The sequence below is a fragment of the Ailuropoda melanoleuca genome, chromosome 10, assembly GCF_002007445.2.
Source record: "Ailuropoda melanoleuca isolate Jingjing chromosome 10, ASM200744v2, whole genome shotgun sequence".
Classification (NCBI taxonomy): domain Eukaryota; kingdom Metazoa; phylum Chordata; class Mammalia; order Carnivora; family Ursidae; genus Ailuropoda; species Ailuropoda melanoleuca.
In genome coordinates, this window is record NC_048227.1 from 57,682,045 (window position 1) to 57,701,464 (window position 19,420).

At 45.4% G+C, this 19,420-nt stretch overlaps 1 protein-coding gene across 14 annotated transcripts in view; it reads right to left on the reverse strand.

The window, feature by feature from the left end:
- The window catches only part of SCML4 (Scm polycomb group protein like 4), a 105,659-nt gene that overhangs the window by 11,245 nt on the left and 74,994 nt on the right, over positions 1-19,420 (reverse strand). For 10 of the 14 annotated variants that reach the window (XR_004628061.1, XM_019797629.2, XM_034668938.1 and 7 more), the window contains one exon: positions 4,443-4,733. The exons of 1 other annotated variant lie outside the window; for it this stretch is intronic. Coding sequence is in view for 10 of the 13 variants with exons in the window: in XM_019797629.2 (XP_019653188.1) it covers positions 4,443-4,733 (291 nt within the window). In the remaining 3 variants the exon portion in view is untranslated. Of the gene's footprint in view, positions 1-4,437; positions 4,734-13,571; positions 15,924-19,420 lie in introns of those variants that run through there. 3 more of the 14 variants (XR_004628062.1, XR_004628063.1, XM_019797632.2) reach the window with 2 other exon arrangements.

The following is a 19,420-nucleotide window of genomic DNA, read 5'->3' on the forward strand; positions in this document are numbered from 1 at the left end:
CACATACAGCGTGGGCCCCATTCTCCTTTTTCTGAGTGGGTGGCCTCTGTCCATCACACAACACTTCACCCGATGAAGCAAACTCTAATCCATGGGGAAGCATTTGGGTGGTAATAGCAATGTCGTATTGACTTTGTTTCTTGATTCTGAAGCTTGGACCTAATTGTGGTTGGGAATTCTATAGCATGGCCTATTTAATGCAAAAGTTAGGAAGTTTTTTTTTTATCCAAAACTTTATAGTTCTTGGTGCTTATATCTTGGATGAGAGATGGGGAAGAGCTCTTGAATTTTTACCCAAGTGTCAGGAAAAACCAGGGAAATGTGTCCTATGAATACATCTCCTCAGAGCCACTGGCAGAGGCCACAGGTATGATATATCAAGACAGCAGGAGGCCAGGGAAAATGCTCACAGGAGAGAGAAGGCAGAGAAGTTTGTCATGTTGTCCATCCCTACCTTCCTTTCTGCAGCCCCATGCAGTTTTCTGGCTTCTGTAGTTTTAAACCATCTCGATTAGCACCACAGGGGAAAATCCATTTTTAGGTCCCTTCTAGGGTTTATGACTTGGGTCAAAACCTCCTAAAGAGGTACGTTTCTTAACACCAACTACTTACTTGGAACACAATTCTAGAGCAATACGGAGCAATTCCTTGGGCAGAGGGAAAACTTATTAAGCCACCAGAGGGCCTGCAGCAAAGGCCCAGACTGGAAGCCAGGTGATAAACAGGCAAGGAGGCCAATGGTTTTCTCTCCTACTTTAATACACTGCCACTCAATTCAGCGTGGCTTGTCTCTGTGGGTTCCAAATGTGTTTAACTGTGCAAACTTGGTTCAAGCAAAGCATATGCAGAGCCCCACTCTGCAAATGTGCAGAGGACCTGGCTAAAGAGGATGGGGTGTTGGAGTCCTGTCCCTAGCCCCTAGAATTTCAGAGGGACCCCATGAAGCCCACTGAACATAGTTTGAAAATCCCTGGGGTAGTTTTGAAAGACTCAGGCTTTGGAGCCAGTTAAAGTCAAATCCTGGCTCAACACTTGAATGACCTTATTTTGATCCTCATTTTCTTTATCTGTACATTATATACAATAATACCCACTGTAATAATATACACATACTATAATACTAAATTATAAAATATAACTTACAGGAAGTCATAAATACTGTATGGAAAGTGCCTGGCTCATAGCAGGTGCTCTATAAATAGCTATTTAGTAAATGTCTCAAACAAGCAGCCCCTTTTCTGGGACTGTGGAGGACTCAGAGATGAGCAAGGGACTTCACAAAGCTGAGGGTCTCGTTCCTACTATGGGACAGGAAAGAGGAAGTACTAGAGATGAGGGAACAAAGTGCTACAGAAGGAAATCGAGGGAACGAACATTTCTAATTGGGAGGTATGGTTGAGACTGTTGGTTGCCTCTCCAATATCTTTTTTCCACTTCTTCCCTTGTAACAGAATCCCCAATTTCTAACTGGGATCATGATTGCTTAGAATGAAACCATATTTCCCAGTTTCCCTTGCAGCTGGTGGCCACATGACTACGTTCTGGCCAATGAGACGTAAGCAAAGCAGAAACCTCTTTCAGAGAGGTCGACACTGCCCTCTGTCCCCTTATTCTCCCCCGCCCCTTTCTCCACCATAACGCTAGAATGAGCATAGCTGGCTGGATTTCTGGTATCTGTGGTTCCATTTAGCACCCTGGTTAAAAGAATCTTTGGAGCATTCGAGAGTTAACGTACCTACAAAGGGTGAATAATTTTATTTTTCTTCAGTATAACACAGAGGCTCAACAATGAACTTCAGCTGCTACATCCTGAGTCAGCTTTACTCTGAGGAAGCGGGGTGGTTGCGTGATTTTTGAATATCCCACAGCCCAAAGGGGTCCTGCTAATTATGAACAACTCTAATTTGCTGGGTATCAAAGTTCTCACTAATATTTCTAAGTTGTTTAAGAGACAGTCAGTATTCAGGATACAGTTAGTGATTTGCTTGGAGTGGAAGGTAGCGGGCACTGGTGGGCTCCATCTCTCTGATTTTACCCAAGATCCTAAGAGAAAGAAGTCCTGAGTGAGTGGGGCTCTCCCAGGGAGCAGCCAGAGCTCTAACAGAGAGGACGCTCTCAGAGCTGGTTCCTGGGGAGGGTCTGGGCCTTTCCTCAAGTCAGACTCCTCAGATAGCTAATCAGGGTGTCATTCCAGGATAACAAAGGGCTGGCTGGGGTGGAGATGAAAATGAAGGATAAGAGGGTTGTTAAAGCTGGGATGGGAGGATATCCCAGGGCTCCTCTAGAAAGAGGCAACAAGGGACTAGTGGAGGGAAGCTACCTTGAGATCCCTTTCAGGGGTCCAAGATTCCCTTCATCTAGGGCCACCACATAGACTGGGATGGAGCAGACTTTTCTTCAGCTAGTGATAGAAGTTCTCTTCATCAAAATCATGCCTTCTTCTTACTGCTTGAATCCTACATGTAGGACCTAGGGAGGGCCTGATACTCCATGAACTTGAATGGAAGAGAGAGTAAATATCTCCTTTTGAAAAAGTCTTAACACTCTTAGGATTATGAGTCAATTCAATCAGGTGATGTCCTATGATCACTGCCCTGAGAAAATGGGAATTGGGTTGAGAAGAGGTTGAAAGGAAGAGACATGTGAAGGGCAGAGGGACACCAAGATGAGGGTTTTGACAACCAGGGGCAACATGAAGGCACTGGCATCATGATAGGGGCACAGAGATAATGAATGTTTGCTGAACTACTCTATCCAGATGTTACACAAATTCCGGGGATAAGCCTAGGAAAAACTGGGGCCCCCTCATTTACTTCAAGATGTTGATTTATTCCAGATCTTTTTCTCTTCTCTTGTTCTTAATAATCAGGTGGAACAATGTCTCTCCTCTTTGGAAAATGGGCTCTGCCCACTCAAATCTTCTGCCTGGCTGATGACTCTATGTGACAATGTTGGGGAGTAGTCTGCAGGGTGCCTCTACATTTGGCTAGAGCCCCCATGGCTGAGGAATTTTGTGCTCTGCCCCTCCGAACTGCCTTTCCCTCCAGTGCTTCCTGTCCACCTTTCTATCCTCAGCCAGGGGAGGCTTGTGTGGGATGGGGGAGGACCTTGAGGGGAGCATCTGGAGGATGTTGGATCAATCATACAAAATAGCTCACCACTGTGGCTTCTCAGGGCTACTGGTAGAGAGATCCAAGGCTCAGAACAAAAATGTGGTTTGCCAGAGAAGACAGCCAACCCACTGGGAGGCTCCAGAGAGGCAAGATGAAGACTCCCTGACTCCTCGGCATGGGGCCTCCTCTCTTCAGCAGTTTTCAGGTGCAGAGCTGCTGGGCTGTGATCTGTTGAGAGGTGTGCTCACATGATCTGTGACTGCTAATGTACATTGAGCTCTTGCCATATCCTCGGTCTTATATGAAATACACATATGAACTTATTTAATCCTCCCAACAAACCTATGAAGTAGATGCTATTGTTATCATTCCATTTTACAGGTGAGGAAACCGAGGCACAGAGCCATTCAGACTTCCAAAAGGTCATACGGTCAGGAAGTGGTAGGTCCAGGATTCTAGCCCAGTATGTCTGGCTCAACAGTCCATGTGACTATCTACTATGCTCTACAATATTTGTTCATTAACGCAATACTGAAGCTTGAAAATGATTTAAAAAAAAACATAATTCACAATAAATACCAAGCTATCCCCAGAATGAGAGCATTTTCATGCATTGAATCCCGAAATGGGTGAGACAGAGGTGGTATTACAACCAGCACTGTGGAAATATTTAACTCTGGTTCCGCCCATGTATTTGTATCCTGCAAATGTCACCCACTATGCAAGAGAAGATGCTTTACTGACATCTCATTCCTTTTTTCCCTGGCACAGAATTGATCAACATCTTTCAGATTCCCTCAGAGTTAAGTGTGGCAAAATGGCCAGCTCTTGCCAATGAAATGTGAGTGGAAGTGATGTGCATCATCTCCAGGCTCTACGGAAGAGTGTGTGCCCTCCCTGCTTACTCTTTCCCTTTCTACCCGCTAGGTGTTGGGGACATGGAGGCCACAGGGGATAGCAGGGCCCCAAAATGGACAAAGCCTAAGTCCCTGAATTGGGATGCATCTACCAACTGAGAGCACCCACCTTGGACTCTTGAACAAAAGATAAATTTCTATTGCATTTGAGCTACTATACATTTTGGAGTCGGCTTACTCCTACAGCCTAGCCTACTCTAATATACCACTTCCTTTACTGTGGTCAAAGGTTGAAGTTAGCTGCCTTTAAGAACAACAAAAACCCATGAAAGAGCTTCTGATTTCCCAGTGTTCCCATGTTCAGACAGCACGGATCCCCCCCACCTCACCCCCGTACCCCTACATGCAGTGATCCCAGAGAAGGGGCTGAGGAAGTTCAAACATGGGGAGGTCAGAGCATGCATTACATTACCACATCTGTTTCCTTCAAGAGAGGTCCCGTTTCTCTTGGGGCTGGAGCCTGGGGGCCTCAGCCCAGGTGCCAAGGGGCCTCCAGAGGACATGGGGCTGGAACGGGGACCACTGGCAGTGGTGGCCAGGCCTCCCCCGAGACGGCCATCTCCAGAGTTCTGCCTCTTGCAGTACAGCGAGGAGGAGGTGGGCAGGGAGCCCCTGTGGCTAAAGGCGGAGGCGGAGGGGTCCACGCTGTAGCGGTTCATGCCTATGGGGTTCGCCAGGCACTCCTCAGTGGTGACTGTTTTTGCTAAGCAAGAAGGCAGGACAGAGAAGCAGAGATCAGAGAGCAAGTCAAGAGGCTACCTGACAGTCTTGACAAATGTTTCCCCAGCAGCACGGATGCCACTATCTGTGGGGATGAGAGATGGGGAAGAATGGACCCCACATCATAATCCCAAATAGTTCACCCCTCAACAGACCAAGACACTTGCCTCACCAACAAAGCATATTATAGTAAGGATGGGAGACGTGCCCCTCTGTGTTCAGAGGGAAAAGTGATTATTTTGGTTATCTATGACTTGGAAGTAAATTTCAAAGGTCTTTCTCCTTCCATGGTGTTGTCCCTCAAGCAGTCTCTACCAGCTTGTCTGAATCTCCCTGCTTTCTTTTCTCTTTGTCCACCAACACTGTCCTCTTCACCTGGCCCTTTAGAGAGATCAAGCAGGAGTCACAATGTCCCTGAGTTAAAGAAACAATTTGACTTGGGTGGTGACACAGGAGAAATGGTGCTTCCTCCCCACACTTTCAGAATGCATGAAGGTACTGCCCTTCCTCCAAAGCTAATAAACTGGGGACACAAATGCTGATCTGGTCAACCCCATGGTCCTCCCTATCACCTGTAGATGAGAGATAAAGAGCCAATCAAAAGTGTAGGGGCGGTAAAGGACCTGAAAAGTCAGCCAACCTCATCATCAGCTCCCTTTTGCCCAAGTAAACCATGACTTTCCACACTTTTAAAGCTGAGTCTCAGCCTGTTGAACTCTGTCTGCGACCTATACCTAGGACCAAAAGGTGTGGGCGTCTAGTTTTATTTTTAAGGACAAAGTTCAGGGGAATTATAGGGATAGAAAGAGGGAGAAAAATATCCTAGGAATTCCTTCTCTTCAGTCCCTCCCATCCCAGACAGTATCATATGTACCTAGTCCCATCAATAATCATGTCTGTACCACATATGCTATGATCTTGATATCCACAAAGAAAATGTGCTAGAGTAACAAAAACCGATGGATCCTTCAAGGTTGACAATGGGAAAACACATCTGAGGCCACAAAATCCAGATGTCTTCTTCATGTATGAATTCCTCCTTTAATGTAGATATTGAAAGATTAAGACTTGATTTTATTAGGGAAGCTAGCAGTTATTCTCACAGATGGGGATAAATATGGAACTTGCCTGGAAATAAAAGCCATTGCTTATGGGATGTCACCAAAGCAGTGCTTAGAGCAAAATTTATAGCTGTAAATACTTACATTTAAAAGGAGGAAAGATCTCAAATTGATAACCTAATCTTTCAGGATAAGATAGTGGGGGGGGGGAGAACAAACTATACCTGAAACAAGCAGAAGGAAGGAAATAGAGATTAAAGCAGAAATTAAGTAAAGACTAGAAAAACAATGGGGAAAATCAATGCAACCAAAGCTGGCCTTTTGAAAAAAATCAACAAAACTGACAAACTTTAGTTAGATTGGCCAAGGAAAAAAGAAAAGAGTTAAATTACTAGAATCAGAAATGAAAGAGATGACATTACTACCAATCTTATAAAAACAAATGGATCATTAAGGATTATTATGGACAATCATATGCCAATAAATTAGGTAACTTAGAAGAAATGGGCAAATTACCAAAACTGACTTAAAAAACAAAAATAGACCTATAACCAGTAAAGAGAATGAATTAGTAATCAAAAACTACTCACAAAGAAATCCCAGGCCCAAACGTTTTCATGAGTGGATTCTACCAAGCATTTAAAGAAAAATTAAAACCAATTCTTTATGAACAAACTAATATAAGGAAGGGATACTTCCCAACCCATTCTATGAGGCCACTATTACCCTGATACCAAAACCAGACAAAAGCATCTCAAGAATAGAAAACTACAGATTAATATTTCCTATGAATACGGATGCAAATATCCTCAACAAAATGGTAGCAGATCAAATCCAGTAACATAACATGACTTATACACTGTGACCAAGTAGGACTTATCCCAGGAAAGCAAGGTTGGTTTACCCGTCAAAAAACACTCAACACACTAGGAATAGAAGGGAACTGATTTAAAAAAAAAAAACACTCAACACACTAGGAATAGAAGGGAGCTTTCTCAACTGGAGAAAGGGCATCTACAAAAAACCTACAGCTAACACCATAGTGAGGGTGAAAGACTGGATGCTTTCCTCCTAAGATCAAGAAAAAGACAAGAATGCTTATTCTCACCACTTCTATTCAACATTTTACTGGAAGTTCCAGCCAGGGCAATTAGGTAAGAAAATGAAAGAAAAGGCATCAAGATGGGGAGGAAGAAATAAAACTCTCTCGTATGTAGAAAATCCTAAAGAATCCATTAAAACATTATTGGAACTAATAAATGAGTTTAGCAAGGGTGCAGGATGCAAGATCAATATATAAATATCAACTGTGCTTCAGATTAAAGAATCTGAAAATGAAGTTAAGAAAACAATTTCATTTATAATAGCATTAAATAGAATAAAAAGTGGAGGAATAAATTTAACAAAAGAAGTGTAAAACTGAAAACTACAAAACACTGTTGAAAGAAAGTATAGATATAAATAAATGGGGGAAAATCCCATGCTCACGAATCAAAAGACTGAATTTGTTAAGATGGCAATACTCCCTAAATTGATCCACAGAGTCAATGTAATTGTTGTCAGTATCTCAGCACTTCTTCATAGAAATTGACAAGCTGATTCTAAAACTCTTGTGATTTTCGAATGACCAGAATGAACCAAAACAATCATGAGAAAAGAACAAAATATAGCCTTCACACTTCCCAATTCCAAAGTTGACTACAAAGCAACAATAATGAAGACAGTGTGATATTGGAATAAGAATAGGCATGCAGATCAATGGAATAGAATTGAGAGTTCAAAAATAAACTGATGTGACTATGTTCAGCTAATTCTCCACAAGGGTGCCAAAATCATTCTATGGGGAAAGAAACATCTTTTCAACAACTGGTGTTGGAGAACTGGATGTCATTGGACCCTTACTTCATACCATATACAAAAATTCACTCAATATGGGCCAAAGACCTAAATGTAAGAGCAAAAAGTTATAAAACTCTTAGAAGGAAACAAGAATAAATCTTCATGACCTTGGATTTGGCAAGATATTCTTATATTTGGCGCCAAAAGCATGAGCAACCCAAGAAAAATTAGGTAAAGCAGACTTTATCAAAATGTAAAACTTCTGTGCTTTGAAAGATAGCATCACAAAAGTGAAAAGATTACCCACGGAATGGGAGAAAATACTTGCAAATCATATATCTCATTAGGGACTTGTTTCCAGAGTAACTCAATGATAAAAAGACAACCTAATTTAAAGATGGGCAAAGGACTTGACAAGACCTTTCTCCAAAGAAGATATACAAATGGCCAATAAACACACGAAAACGTGTTCCCCATCATTAGTCATTGGGGAATGCAAATCAAAACCACAAAGAAGTAAAATTTCCCACTCACTGGGACGGTTATAATAAAAAGTCAGATAATAACACATGTCGATAATGCTGTAGAGAGACTGGAACCCTAATGTAAAATGGTGCAAACTCTTTGGATAACAGTTTGACTCTTCCTCAAATGGTTCAAACTGGAATCACTCTATGACCCAGCAATTCCACTCCTAGGTATCTACCCAAGAGAAATGAACACATAGGTCCACACAAAAACTGGTACATGAACAATTACAAAAGCACTATTCATAATAGCCCAAAGGTGGAAATAACCCCAAAGGCAATCAGCTGATGAATGGGTCCACAAAAGGAGGCACATCCACGCAATGGAGTATTACTCAGGCATGAAAAGAAATGAATACTGATATTGCCACAGCATGAATGAGCCTTGAAATATTCTACTAAGTGAAAGAAGCCAGTCACAAAAGGCCACGGATGAAGTGATTCCGCTTATAAGAAATGTCCAGGATCGGCAACTCTATAGAGACAGAAAGTAGATTAGCAGTTGCTGAGGGCAGGGGGGCGGGGGGAGGGGGAGAGGGTGCTAGCTAAAGGGCATTGCTTTTTGAGGTATTGAAAGTGTTCTACCATTGTGGCTGCACGTTTCTGTGACTATACTAGAAACCAGTGTGTTGCACTCTTGTATGACATGAATCACAGCTCAATAAAACTGCTTAAACAACTCATTGCAGAAGCCTGGTGTTAGGTGTGAACACGTTCTCAAGAGTGCTCTTATATGGGCAAGTGTGGCCAATGCTGCTTTGGCCACCACGACATGAATAAGCTGAGCAGCCTCAGTATACGCATGCTCTGTGCTTCCTGCGTCGTGGCCCGGGGAGTGCTGCCAGATGTCTTCAGGAACCTGGAACGCCACACCTTCACCTTGATGACCTCGACTCATCTCTTCCATCTGAATCAGAAGACCCCAGTAGGAAGACTCTAAAAGGACCAGGCTACAGAGCTACCTACAAGGCTGCCTCCTGAATGGAGCAAGGAAGAGGAAGACAAACACCGAGCACCTACCATGGGCTAGCACCATTCTAAGCCAGTTAGCAGTAAGGCTGTCGTTGTGTTCCTTTTATTGGAAAGTTCTCAGTATCTGATATACTAATCCTTTCTGTGTCCCTAGTGGCAGGTGCCTTGGTATATGTGAAGAAGCTACTCATAGTGTCCGGCATACAGAAGGCACTCAATAAATACTTATTGAGTAGACATTTGGGCCACTGTTAGCCATTACACAGAATATGCATTACAATTCAGATTATAAAGGTCCATATATAAATTCTTCATGTAGATGCATGATAAACAATGATACAAAAGATTTTATTTTGGATATTAAATATTTTAAATCAAGATTAAATATGTCTATGTAGTTCTGATAGTGGCAAGGTCGAGAATGCAGGTAATTCTCCAAGCTGCACTATAGCTGGAAAATACAGATGCGGATGAAAGATGGTCTTCCTACGACGCCATGCAGAAATGGGAACAAGGGAACATGGACTTTATTGGTTTAAAAACTGCTGATGCCCATAGGTGAGATCAAAGGTAATAAAAGCCAGCTTCTGGGCTAGGATCCAAGTGAATTCATCAAAAAGTAAAGCCGACTTGAGAGACCATCAGGCAATTGCCCTCTCCCCAGCACAGGATGCACCAGTTATTCCAGAAGCAGCGAGTGAACAACCATGGAGACAGATCTGCAAGCCGCCCACCGCGGCTCTGCACAGCCTGTAGCTCCCAGGGAGCCTGGGAGCGAGTAGCGGGTTCAGGTGCACACACTAGGGTGCCGTTCAGAATTGATGAGACACAGCTGCACAAACCTGGTTAAAACAGCCTTTCCTCACCTTTATAAATAGGGGTGCTGACACTTACATCATACAGAAGGGTAAAAATGACTGATACAATGCAGGCCATCATCATTCACCCACAGGACTGAAAGGGCCTGCACAGAACAACCAGCCCAGCATTTCCCCAAGTGTTAGGTGTGTCCCACTGGTGGGTCAGTGCATGATTTTAGGTGGGACTTTGGTGTATTCATTTCCTAAGGCTACAGAAAATACCATAAACTTAGTGGCCTAGAACAGCAGAAACGCATTCTCTCATAGTTCTGGAGGCTACAAGTATGAAATCAAGGTGTCGGCAGGGCCATGTTCTTTCTTTTTTTTTCTTTCTTTCTTTTTCTTTCTTTCTTTCTTTCTTTCTTTCTTTCTTTCTTTCTTTCTTCTTTCTTTCTTCTTTCTTTTTTTTTCTTTTTAGATTTATTTATTATTTATTTTGGAGAGAGAGAGTTGGGGGGAAGAACAGAGGGAGAGAGAAATTCAAGCAGATTCCACACTGAGCATGGAGCCCGATGTGGAGCTTGATCTCACGACCTGAGCCGAAACCAAGAGTTGGATGCTTACTGACTGTGCCACCCAGGTACCCCAGGGCCATGTTCTTTCTTAAGGCTCAAGGGTAGTATCCTTCCTTGTCTCTGCCTAGTTGCTGGTGGTAGCCAACGATCTTTCACTGTGGATAGATCCCTCCTATCTGCCTCTATTGTCACATGGCATCTTTCCTGTGCCTCTGTGTCTGTGTCCAAATGTCTTAGGAAGACATCAGTCATTAGATTCGGGCCCATAGTCCAGTATGACCTCATCTTGATTACACTTGCAAACACCTTCTTTCTTACTTGCTTGCTTTCTTGCTTTCTTTCTTTTAGAGAGAGAGAAAGAGTGGGGCGAGGAGCAGAAGGAGAGAGAAAATCTTAAGCAGGCTCCCTGCTGGGTGCAGAACCCGACGTGGAGCTCTATTCCATGACCCCGAGATCATGACCTGAGCCGAAATCAAGAGTCGGATGCTTAACCATCTGAGCCACTCAGGACCCCAAAAGACCCCATTTCTAAAGAAAGTTCTATTCACAGGCACTGAAAGTTAGGACTTGAACATGTATCTTTTTGGAAGACACAGCAACAGGTGAACATTATTTTTTATAGTCATGTATTTTAGTGTATAGCAATAAAATATAATTAGCCCATCAAACTATGATTTCACTGGTACAATATAAAAAATAACTAACAGCTACAGTTAAAAGAAATGAATCTGTTTAAAGGAATATCTTGAGTAAACACTTTTACAATTGTTATATGGACACAGCAAAAATTGTGAAAGGTGGTGTATTAACACCGGAAAGCACTGAGTTAGTACCAACCCCTCCTTCAGGCTGGGTGGTAAATAAGGAAAATAAATGAGCCGCTAATTTAAAAGCTTCCTGCAAGAGATTTTACAATCCCCCTCACAATTAGCTCATGGTACTGCAAATCTCATTGTCTAAAGTTCCTCCTTACATCTAACCCAATTCCTCTTGCTTTAGTTGAAAAGATGACTGCTGGATACATCGTCTTTATACTATTCAAAACTATGAGGTCATCAACATACAGGGAGAGAAATTGTGGGTATGCGGAACTCTTAGTAACTAAGGCTGTCATCGTGTGACGCATGGATTGTTGGTTACCTAAAACCACTATTTCAAGTCTGTAAAAAGAAGGACCAAATCCGAACCTGAGGAGAGAATGACGCTTCTCTGCGGTTTTGCGGCTGCCTGGTGAGTGAACAGCAGATGGGGCCAGCAGCCCTGGGATCGCCAGCACGAGCGCCCCCGCAGATCCAAGTCCTGCACGCAGACTCACGGCCACCCGCGGGGCTGGCAGGTTAAGACATTCCTGCTCCTTTCTCCCTGATTCTTAGAAAATCGCTTCTCATCTGCAGTGAGCTTGTCACCCTGGCACCTCTCATTCATTAAACACGAGGATCCAACCCAGCCTCCATTGGAGGCCATGTAATCTCTGTGGAGAACATCAGCTCAGCAAAGTGGGATAAGGGAGAGGGGTCTCCTGCACTCTCTTCTCTAACCTGCCTCTACCCAAGAGACAAAGGCTGCTGCTTGGAAAATCATTACATCTTTCCTCCAGGAAAAGGAATCATCTGCTCTTGTCCTATCACAGGAGCAGGCTTGGATAGAAAGGCAAACACAGCAAGGGTGCCATCCAAGGCATCCGCCACGTTTCGGGGTTTAATGTCTTGGGAACTTTAGGAGAGCCTGATGTTCCTTTTCCACCCTTGCTGATCTGTGAACTCCGTGTTCCCCCAGCCGCTATATAGAAAGCCTGCCCATTAGTGAAGCCAAAGAACACTCTGGAAGGGTTCAAACCCACTCGAGCCTCAAGGGATAGCCATTTGCTTCTGAATTTGAACTGTGTCTAAGCATCCCTGTCTGGGAAACAAACTGGAGAGTCAGGTGTGTGTGCGCACCCCCTCCTCCCTCACCTCTGCAAAGGCTTCCAGTCGCCTGTCCCACACAGCCCCACTCCTGCGGCGGCTCGGGAGGGTCAGGCAAGAGCACCTGGAATGTAAAGAAGGTCTGAAGAGAAGCAGGAAAAGACAGAGGGACAGGAAGAAGAAAGCCAGGAGCCGGAGAGAGAAAGTGCCAAGGCAGTGGGAGCAGCAGAGAGAGGACAAAGGGCTCACATGTATAAAAGTGCAGACACTCCTGATGGAGTTTTAGTTCAGGCTGGGGTTGACCAGTTGGCATTTAGGACACAAGACCGAACTGCTCACAGTTAAGTGAACTTGGCCTGTTTATTGTATAAAAAAGTGGAGCTGGCACTTTTCTTGGGTTCTTTAACCAAATGAAGCCCTGAAAAGCAACAATACTGCCATCTGCAAAATTATTCTCAAATAATACCTATTCATACAATAATAACCCCCAAATTCCAGAGTCTTAGAAACTATTCTTTTCCAGTACACACAGTTCTTTCCACCCCCTCTTTCATGGAGGCGTGCGCGCGCGCACACACACACACACACACACGCACACACCCTCCACTCCCCACCTTATTTCCCCACATCAGTCATAACTTCTCAATTGAAGGAACAGCTGCGGCACACAGTGAACCCTTTCTCTAATCATTGCGGCCACCTTCCCCCGGGCTGGGAGCCACTGCCTTTCTCTGGATCGATTGCCAGCCAGTCTGCCCAGGCCAGCGTGCCACACAACCCTGCCCAGGCTGGCAAGGAAGGCAAACCACTGGATCAGTGTCCAGAGGGCTCCGTGTGTGAACAGCCTGGCTTGGCTCCTTGAAGAGAGGGCAGCTCCCCAGATCCCAGCTCTGAGACCCAGATTCGGAAAGGAAGTAGCACCGTGGGCCCCCTACACTGCCGCTCCAAGAGCTGGGGAAGGACTATTTCCCGATGCCCCGCCAGGTGCCACCCCCTTGGAGGTGCAGCCAGTGAGCTCTGCGCAGCGGAGCGAGACCTGCGAGGAGAGAAGCAGAAGGGGGCAGGAGGGAGGAGACCCCGGGAAACAATAGCAGGTCCCCAGTAGGGCTGCCCTTCCCCTATGGAGGGGCCATTGTTTCCTACCGTGGTTGGCCGCACACTCCGGGGTGCCCAGCACGTGCTCAGTGCTGCTGTGGGAGGCAGAGGACTTCAAAGGACTCCTCCGTGGCAGAAATCAGCAGATTTCCTCTCTGCCCTCAAGGCTGCCTGTCACTGAGGCTCTAGTGGAGGTTTGTCGACTTTCTTTGCTCAGGCTCAGTCCCGCCCTTGTTCTTGCTCAGATAAGCTCATCGCGTTTTCCCTCAGGGCCCTCTGTGGCCTCCTGTCCCAGCCTTCCCGGTTCAAAGGGCACCAGGCCACACCACCTAGGAGGCTTAGATTTTATTCGCTTCAATTAAATTTTCCATTAACTTGGTCTCTGGCCAGTATAGATTTTTCCCTTTAAGCTTGTCTCTAAGTTCAGATCACTCAGCCCTCAGAATCAACCTTATGACTCCCCTCTGGTCCATTTAAGTACATTTATTTATTTTCTCCCCTAATGAGATGCACAGAAACCAGCCATAATTTTACTGCCTGACACCTGAACTTCGGCAGTCCTCTCAAGTGTTCCTGGTTTGCCTCAGACTTTGCTCTAAGTCTATGGGTTGATTTCCTCCTGTGGAAATTTTGCCCAAAGTCAGCCGTTTGGGATAATGAATGCCCTTTCTGTCTCAAGAGGAGAGCAGGTTGCAGAACACTTTCCACATGGTCTTGCAGTGCTGCCACACCTCTACCCCAGGTTCTTAGGGTAACTCCTGACAGGTGGGAGAGGACGTAGGTAGGGGGGCACCTTCCGCAGTCATGCTCTGTTTCCTCAACAGCCCCACATTAGTCTTTCTAGAACTTCAGAGAAATTAAAAGTGGTCCTCAATCAGGAAAATGTTGGAGTCACCAGAATAGAGGACACCTTGTAAGTTTTGGTTCTAAACGGACACCCTGACTTTCAGGAAGGCTCATGATACTTTCCAGTATTCCTAACGCTAGTAAAGCAACCTGCCCTATTGTGAGATGCTCTGTGGAGAGGCCCATACGGCAAGAAACCAACAGCTCATGGGCAACCAACAAGCACACGAATAAGCTAGGAAGTGAATCTTTTTCTAGTTGAGTGTCAAGATGCAGCCTGGTGTGGGACCCAGAGCCAGGGGACCCAGTTAAGCTGCACCTCAACTCCTGACTTACAGAAACTGAGATAATAAACATTATTTAAAACCACTAAGTTTTGGGGTAACTTGTCACACAGCAATAGATAACTAATACAAATGGGAAAAGGGTATTTGCTTCTTTTCTCTTGACCCCGCCTGTCCGTTTGGAAATGGTAACGACTCATTCAGTCGCAGCTAGGAACTACGTGCCGTAGAACACCTGCTCAATTCTCTGCCAGAAAGTTTATGGGATTTTTTTTAGCAGACAGTTTACTTCTTTTGTTTGAGAACCAGACACTACCCAGGAATAGGAGAAAGTTGATGAAGTTTAGCCCAGAGTGTTATATAACAGCTTAATTGGAATATTCATGCATTTAACAAGAATTACTGAATACCTGTGCTTCCTTAGTAGCTATAGGACTCAAAAGAGAACATAAGCCTTGCAATGCAAAGAGGTTCAAGAAAGTGCTGAACATTGAAAAAATCTATTTTAAACTCCATGAAACTCAGGCCTTTTTCATGAGGTTATATTTTTCCCCTTTAGCTCAATTTTTTTTTTAAGATTTTATTTTTTTAAGTAATCTCGACACCCCACATGGGGCTCAAATTCACAACTCTGAGATCAAGAGTCACATACTCTACTGACTGAGCCCAGCAGGCATCCCTAGCTCAGTGTCTTAAAATATATACAGATATTATAATTTAATGAATGACATAACTGGAAACACAATAAATAAATTTTCCTAAATGAACTCATATCAACGCTCACGGGCAGAGCTAAGATTGAGTCCCATCCTGGCAAGCACTCCCCATCTTATGCTGTAGGAGCTCTGGCTGGGCTTCCCCTGGACCCAGCTGTCTGAAAATATAGGAAGGCCTTTGGATTTGCTGCAGGCCTGATAGACACTCCTCTTTGAACCTTTCCATCAAAACTTTCTCAGAGGATTCTTGACACCTGAGCTTGTACTGATAACTTTGTTCTCTTCCCAAAAGACACTCTTTCCAACAGTTGGCTTGAGAACAGAACAGCTCATTTTGTTCACATGGTCTCTGGCTGTGATAGGGCAAGCACAGCTCTGAGATACTCCAATCACTGGCCTGCACTGGGGGACAAGTGGCTGCAAGGGAATCTGGTATAACACACCTTCCTTCATTTTTTTGTTTGTTTGTTTTTTGCCTCCATCATTCCACATATTATTTAAAATACCAGGTCAAGGGGCGCCTGGGTGGCTCAGTTGTTTAAGCATCCACGTCTTGATTTCACTTAGGTCATGATCTCTGGGTCCTGAGTTCAAGCCCCGCATTGGGCTCTAGGCTCAGTGGACAGCCTGCTTGAGATTCTCTCCCTCTCCCTCTGCCCCGCCCCCCCACTCACTTGCTCACACCCTCTCTCTCTCAAAATAAATGAATACATCTTTAAAATAAAATACCAGGTCAAATTATTCCTAATGGCTGGTGGAGTAGGCCACTCTGTGTGGGTTTTGTAAAGATGAGAGGGCTCTCCTGGTGTCTGGAGTGATGGGCTCTGCCTGTCCTGTGGATGTCACCCAGCCAGGATGTACCCAGAGCCCAGGGACAAGGATGAAACACTCCTTGGGACCAAGATAGGAAACCCAGAAGGAGAAAAAAGAATTGATGCACTTGGAGTTCAGTTTCTGCATAGATTTTGCTAAATGGGGGTTGGGGCTTATTCTGTTCTTTTACATCTTTGTGAGATGAAATGACACAGGTGTACCACAAGTCATTTGTGAGCACCCACTGTGCGCAGTCGGGCTTCTGAGCTTGGGGTGGGGGTGGGGGGGTACAGATGTACACCCTCCTCGGCAAGTGTGGGGTAATAGGACCCTACCGACAACGGGCTTGGGAGGAAAGCAAAGGGTCAGAGAAGGGAAGACCTGGGCTCAGTTTCCTCCCCACTGTGGCCTTTCTGTGTGGCTCTGAACAAGTGGCCTTGACCTTGAGGGCCTCAGTGCATCCCAAATGGAAAAGCTCACTAAATGTTTGTGGACTGACTAAATGGATGTTTCTATGTAATATAATTCATGGCACTTGATGAACTCTCTTTCCTTTTAGAAATAAATAATCTTTCAGAAAGATAAGTTTTCCCTGCATAGTCATTCTCTGTAGAGCTATCGTATTAGATGAATTTGTAGTTCAACAAGGAAGCCACTTCGATTTCTAAAGGCTGGGGACATAGGTTCAACCATAATGGAGAACTCTGTGAATATGTTACACCACTCGTTTCCTGGTGCCTGGCTCAAAGACCACCAGCGAAGGATGAAAACATCAAGCTTCAAGAACAAATGTCCTTCTTCATCTCCCACCCCTACCATCTGTGTATCGAAAAAGCTACTCGAGAAAAAGTAAACAGTTTGTTCCCATCGTATTAAAACTTCAAAAGACAGGAAACCAATCACTAAGTTAGATCTCGCAGAAGAGTTCAGCTATCACGTCTGTGGTTTCCAGAGATCTCCCCTACTCTTGGTGAGCGGACGATTTGTTCTGTTGTGTTGCACAGAGGTCAAGTCATAAATATTTGCCGCAGGCTCGTTACTTCTCAGGCTCTGCGGCGTTACTGCACGGCCCTGCCCCCACATCTATCCAGCGGGGAGATGAGATCTGGACCCAGATTCTTGCAATATAAGGCAAAAGTAAGTGCCACCGAGGATGTGTAAACTAGGGGCTGGGAGAACAGACGGACATCTCAAGGTTCGGGGAAGCCTAAAGGACGGCAGGGACCCTGCTGTGGAAGGTGTCCAGGCCACAGTGAAGACTTCGCCTGTCATCGTTCTTGGCTTTCTTTCACCCTTCTCGCCAGTGCAGCAAACCTCCTCTTTCTCGCCTGGGTTTGCACACCTGCCACCTCGCCTGACCACTCCGCCCTCTCCTCTCCATGGGCACTGGATCATCTTCGGTGGCAACACTTGAGGGGGGAGGGGGGCATCGTCCTCGTGCAAATAGACTTATTTTACTGAAAACCCGAAATAAATTCTCCATTTCCCTAGGCGAGCAGGACTCTGCCAGCCCATGCTTCATCCCTCAAAGTGTGGCCGCCGACCCGCAGCAGCGCCGACCCACCTGTGCGCCTGTTCCACACGCGGCCTCTCCAGCCCGCGCCAGCCCCGCGGCCGCATCTGCGCTTTAACAGGACGCCAGCTGGCTCCGGAGCACAGTAAAGCTTGGAAAACGCTGGCTAACGTTTATCTATAATTGAGGGCTTTTCTTTTCAATATTCAAAAGGAAGGTAAAATTTCCCTGTGATCGTCCCATGGCTTCTGACAGAACCACAAACGTTATCAAAGCCATGTTTCTGCCTGCAGCCCCCTGAAGCACCGGAGGCTGCCCTACTGCCTAAAACACAACCACGTGGCTGTCAGGTAACAGAATTAAAGGGAAATGACCGAAGTTCCTGATTTCGAGCCAGGAACTTTACCTTCCAGACTGGATTCGGGCAGCTGAGTAGGTAGTCTGGTTTTCCCCAGACATAGGAGAAAGATCACAGGAAAGCTCTGAGGAAGGGATGTGGAAGATGCCCTCTCTCTGTTCCAGCGTGAGCCGCTCTGTCTTGGTATCCTCACTTTCACCTCCGGGGGGCCCTCGCTGGGGCTCCTGGGGCACCTGCTGCCCAGAGCTAGCCTCTGCCACCTCCCGCTGTGACATCTGGCTCCTCCTTCTCCTCTGGGTTACCGCTGTTGCCCCTCATGGCCCTCACCAGCGGGCATCTGCACTTGTCACCAGTAACGGGGAGATCACTACCATTCAAGCAGGCCCTTCTACTTCCATGGCTTTGACTCTTCAAAGTTCCTTACGAATACAACCCCACCTGACCCCTAAGGGAGCTATCTTGTAAGAGTTCCACCTGGCTCTCCAGCTGCCAAGTTCTCTACCTGGCAGAGTGGTCCTTAAATCCACGCTTCTCAAACTATAATGTGTCTTCAAAACACCTGGGATCTCTTGTTGGCAAGTGTGGAGGGAGCCCCTGAACTTCTGCCTTTCTCAGCTGATGAGGGTGCTCCTGGGGAGAGTTGAGTGGCAAGACCCTACGTTTAATTAAATCTACCACCAGAACCACCAAGAACAAATCCACATGACCTGCTGTCATATACTGGATCAGAAAACGATGTCTTCCCCCAAAACATCCATTTTTTTTTTTTACCACAAACCTCATTTCTTTGATAGTTCCTTACATGTCATGGTTTTTCCTTTTCTTATCGTCTGATTAACTGTCTTCTGGAACTGCTCTGATGAGTGTTGACAAACCCTGCAACTGTGTGGCTCAAGCCTAACAGATACAGCTTTAACCAAGCAGCACTGGGGCAGAGAACCACCTGGGCAAATGAGCTCAAGACTGTGCAGTCATGTTTAGGAACGACGTGGTCCTATGGAGGGATCTGGACCCTAAAATCAACAAAGGCCTCCATCCTTCCGTCTTACATGTGCCCTTTTTGCCACAATAGTGGAAAAGGGGGTGATAAGCTAAATCTTCATTGGAAGTGATAATAATTTGATGTGTTACCCTTTAAGGGAAATTTGACAAGGCAATCCTAAAGAGGCGATGTCTCGATCTAAAGGCAAACTCTCTACTGGTGTCATTTTAGGCTCCATGGCACACTGGTGGGAAAGACATGTGGCAAGAGGCCACTTAGAGGCTACTGCTTCTTCCACTTTCCCTGAGGCTCCCAGACACGTGAGACCTACTGCACTCGGCTCCGCAGCACCTAGGGCATGTGCAACAATGTCCACAAGGTTGGT